The 4,878-nt window shown below is 42.5% G+C and overlaps 1 protein-coding gene across 1 annotated transcript; it reads left to right on the forward strand.

Moving 5' to 3' along the window:
• Positions 1 to 210: 210 nt before the first annotated feature.
• LOC106742800 (RNA-directed DNA polymerase from mobile element jockey-like) lies at positions 211 to 2,417 on the forward strand (the record flags this gene model as incomplete). Its single annotated transcript, XM_014616081.1, has 3 exons — positions 211 to 338; positions 453 to 2,226; positions 2,335 to 2,417. Coding segments are annotated over 3 exons (1,985 nt in total), but the record flags the coding sequence as incomplete, so codon positions are not given.
• Between the last annotated feature and the right edge of the window lie 2,461 nt (positions 2,418 to 4,878).

The following is a 4,878-nucleotide window of genomic DNA, read 5'->3' on the forward strand; positions in this document are numbered from 1 at the left end:
ACACCCGTTACCTGGCCTTTCTAGAACTCATCAAGGACTCAATAACTATCTCGACTGGAAGCATCAAGAACTCTCTTAGATCAAAATCCACAATCCTTTACAAACCGAAGCTCCTTCCTCCATCTCCTTGGTGGAACAAGGACTGCGAAAAACTCATCAGATTAAGGAAAGCCGCTTTATTAAAATACAAATTTACCAAAACTCGTGCAGATTACATCAACTTCAGAATTGCGGAATCCAGATGTAGAGTAGGTTTAAAAAACAAAAAGATTGACAGCTTCAAACAGTTCTGCGAAAAACTCAACAAGGACTCTAATCCGAACTTTATATGGAATACGGTTAAAAGATTCAAGAATAGATACCACCACAGAAAACAGAGTTCTCTATATAGTCCCGCTAAGGAGTCCATCGTTAAAAACATGATTTCTGAGATCTGCCCCCTCTGGACATAGGTTCAACCTCCTTCTTTTGAGGACCACGCTTGGGATCCTTTCCTCGACCTCCCATTCACCCTCTTAGAACTGACCTACGTCATTAAAAACCTCGAAATCAAATCCAGCCCAGGCTTCGATTCTATTGACTACAAGATCATCAGCGCTTTACTACCCGATGGCCTAGAATATCCTTTGAACATTTACAACGATATCTTCTCTTCTGGAACGTCGATCACGGATTGGAAAAAATACATCATGTTTTTCATTCCTAAAGCAGACCCTGATAAATTTTGTCCTATCTCTCTAGCCCTCTGCCTCGCTAAAATAATGGAGAAAATGATTTACAACCGTCTCAACTGGTGGCTCGAATACCATACGAAATTCCACAAATCCCAATTCGGCTTCGGCAGAAACAGATCCTGCATAGATAATTTATCCATCTTGTATACCAACATCCTAAAATCCTTTGCCAAGGGCTCCTCTACTGCTGTTGCCTTCCTGGACGTCAAATCTGCCTTCGACAATGTCCTCTGGGATGTTCTACTTAAAAAACTTAAAGCACTCGGCATCCCACTTTGTACCCTGTCTTTTATTTACAACATCATCGCCGAAAGAGAAGTTCACTGCAAATTTGGCAATATAGATGAAATCCTCTGGACATTCAAAGGCCTTCCTCAAGGCAGTGTCCTTAGTCCTATTCTGTACACCATCTATACTTCTGAGTTGGAAGATGCCCTCCCACCTCAATGTAACATAATTCAATACGCCGACGACATCGCCATCTTTTCCGATCTCTACTCCATCCCCAAAGCCATTGAATCTTTGGAGACCTCATTAAATAAAATTAGTAGAATACTTCACGATTTAGGCCTCAGTCTTTCCCCCAGTAAATCGAAATTTTGCATCTTCAAAAAATCATCTAGCCACCTCAATATTAGTCATCTTCACCTTAACCTTAACGAAGACAGAATCCCGAGACACCATTCCGTAAAATTCCTAGGCATGATCCTCTCTTCCGACCTCAAGTGGAACAAACATGTAAATCATATCTGGAATACCTGTCAAAATCCCCTCAAAATTTTAAATTGCCTTAGACATACCTGGTGGGGTGCAGACCCATCGATTCTGCTCGGAATTTATAGGGCTCTCATTCGTTCCAGACTCGAATACGGAGGTTTCCTTCTCCACAACCTCAGCTCCGAAACCTATCAAAAACTCAACAGAATTCAATACAAGGCTCTACGTTTGGCGCTGGGATACAGGACGTCCACTCCAATTAATGTGATCTTGGCCGAATCCAAGGAACCTACCCTCGACCTTAGGTTCGATTACCTATGTAGAATGTTTCTTACCAAAACTTTAGCCCTAGATGGTCACCCTTTAAACCTACACCTGGATGACTTCACAGACCTCCTCAAGAACTCCGCCCTTCGCTCGACTTTTTCCACACTTCCCAAGTTACTTTTGTGTTACCATGACACTACTCACTTCTCTGCAAACCTCTACTCCGAGGACCGACCCCATAGTGGCTCCCTCCCTTTCCAATCCTTTACCTTCTTACCCAAGGTCGACTTAACCTCAGGTTATTATCTGAGAGATTCACGTGACCCGAACGCATGCATGGACGAGCTTTTCTGTAATCTTGAAAACGAATATCTACACTTATTCACTGACGGTTCCAAATCCCCGGACAATCCCTTTGCTGGTCTTGCCTTTTCATCCGTGAACGAAGAATACTCTGGCCTCTTTAGAGCATCAGCCTTCCTCCCGATCTTTTCAGTGGAGGCTCTGGGTATCAGAGAGGCCCTATACGCAGCTCGTTACTCCAACTTCAGAAAAATAAGAATCTTCTCCGACTCTAAATCGATACTCTCAGCTCTAAACACAATTGACATTGCAGGGAAAGTCAACCCCCACGTCAGCAACATAAAAGATGACATCAAGGAATTGGAATCCTGGGGTTTCGATATTTCTCTCATATGAGTGCCAGCTCACATAGGCATTTTCGGTAACGAATTAGCCAACAGGAAAGCTAAGGAGGCGTCCACCCGGGGAATAAACACCCTATTTAGATATCAACCTTGCGATCTTAAGGGTCATTGGAAAAAAAGGCTATATGATGATTTCGAGAATTGGTTAAAAGAAAACTCTCTTAACAAAGGAAGCCTGTTCACCCGGTACTATCACTTCCCCGGACGCAAACCCTGGTTTGAGGAATGTAAGCTCAATCGAAAGCCGGTGGTTTCGATTTGCAGGCTTAGATTGGAGCATACCTCTTTGAATGAGAGTCTTTTTAGGTTTAGAATCGTGGACTCCCCCGAGTGTCCTCACTGCAATACACTCGAGTCCGCGGATCACGTAATTTGGCAATGCCCTCGCTTCGAAGCTCAGAGGGATATCTTGTTGCGAAGCGGAATGACCACCTTTCGTACCCTGCCTTGGCCGGTCCAATCTCTTCTAGCGACCAAAGATCTGAAAAGCTACACTCTACTAGGCCAGTTCATAAATGGAATAAATATATTCATATAACCCTTCCTGTGTGTTCAATTGCAGGCGCTTCACTGGGTCTAAGTCCGTAATATCTTAAGACCAAAAACTACCTCCACTTTGCCGCATCCACTCCACCTACATTTGCAACCTAGACACATAAGTCTGCGTGCGATTTAATCTCGACAAACACATGCGTTAAAGCTTACGACAGCGGAGGCGTAATTATACTCTCTTTTCTCTTTATTTTTTCTCCCGTCTCACCGCTTACTACACAACTTCCCCCTTTTGCGTATACAACCATCCTCAGTTATTCACCCAACCAATTTATCTATAAGATTATAAAAATTCTGTTTATTCATTGATGTCAAAGCTATGTAATCAAATATTTTGTTTATTCATTGACGCCAAAACTATGTAACCCACGCTAATGTAAACTAACTGTGATACTATTGTGCTCATGGTCGGATAGGCTAAGCTCCTAAACCTTGTACACCTTTTTGTACACCCTTTGCGAGGGAGGTCTTGATATAAGATTGTAAAAATTTTGTTTATTCTCCGACGTCAATATTATGTAACCGTCGTAAACAAACTGTGATATTATAGCGCTTATGGTCGGATAGGCTAAGTTCCTAGACCTTGTACACCTTTTTGTACACCCTTTATGTGCAATAAAAAAAAAAAAGAAGGCCAGAAATATAAATAGCTACCTACGTATCCGGCACTGTATTCTGTTTGAATTCCAACATAGAAAAAGTGCTGCAAAAACATGCGAATTGATTGTACCTATCTAGGCAGAGGTGTTATATCGAATAATGTGTACGCATTTTGGTTTAACCTACGAGGGTGGATCAAATATGAATGAGCCTTTTAAAAAAAAACATATATTTTTCAAAATTAATTCTAATTTATATTTTTCTTATTTTTCTACATAGTGCCCCATCTTACCTAAACATTTCCTCCAAAGGTCTGATAATTTTTTAATCCCGGTATCATAAAGAGTTCGCGGACATGAAATCAATTGCACACGAGCTGCAGCGTCTCCTCGTTCGTTGTGAAGCGGTGTCCACCAAGGGCTTCCCTAAGTGGCCCAAACATATGGAAGTCGCCTGGTGACAGGTCTGGGCTGTAGGGTGGATGTTCTAGGATAGCCGAGTTCATATCGGCCAATTTTTGTTGTGTTACTGCTGCAATGTGAGGTCTGGTCATGTCATAGAGAAGCAACACACTTTTGATCGGAATGTCGCTCCTTTTTGACCGATAGGCAGCTCGAACTGAAGTTCCTCAGAAATTTCAAGTAGAATTAAGTGCCGATCGCCTTCGATGAGTTCTTAAACAACCTTGGTGTTCTGCGCCGTAATGCTTGTGCGAGGACGGCGCGGGTGGGCAATGTTTTCAACACGCTCCTGTCCTTTTTTAAATTCGTTTCATCACTGCTTTACGCGAGCACATAAAATAGTTCTTTCCCTAAACTGTGTGAGTAAACGGCGCCGAATTTCAGCAGTAGTTACAATTTCGTTGACAAGAAACTTAATAATAAAACGTTGTGCAACTGCGGGGTGTACCTCTTTCTCGCTTATCGTGATTGCTGTTGAGAGGAAGAAGCACGTGGCGCCCCAACGTTATTACTGGCTTCCACATGACCCCCTTCACTGTCCAAAACGTTGCAGACCCCTCACGCCGCCGACGGGCGCGTAATTTAAAAAGTCATGTTTTTATTTGATCTACCCTCGTATTTACAAGCGATTATTTCAGTCTGATCAACAAACAACATCCTGGCGACCGTCGAAAATTTGACAACGATAATTTAGAACAACTGTTCGTTGAATATTTGGTACAAACGCAAAAGGAGCTTGCAGAGCAATTTGGAGTAATGCAGCAAAACGTTTCCAAACGTCTACATGAGATGGGAAATTTCCAAGAAGAAGGAAAATGTGTTCCGCCCATACTCACTGGA

The sequence above is a fragment of the Dinoponera quadriceps genome, unplaced genomic scaffold (genome assembly GCF_001313825.1).
Source record: "Dinoponera quadriceps isolate SergipeBrazil2010 unplaced genomic scaffold, ASM131382v1 scaffold928, whole genome shotgun sequence".
NCBI lineage: Eukaryota > Metazoa > Arthropoda > Insecta > Hymenoptera > Formicidae > Dinoponera > Dinoponera quadriceps.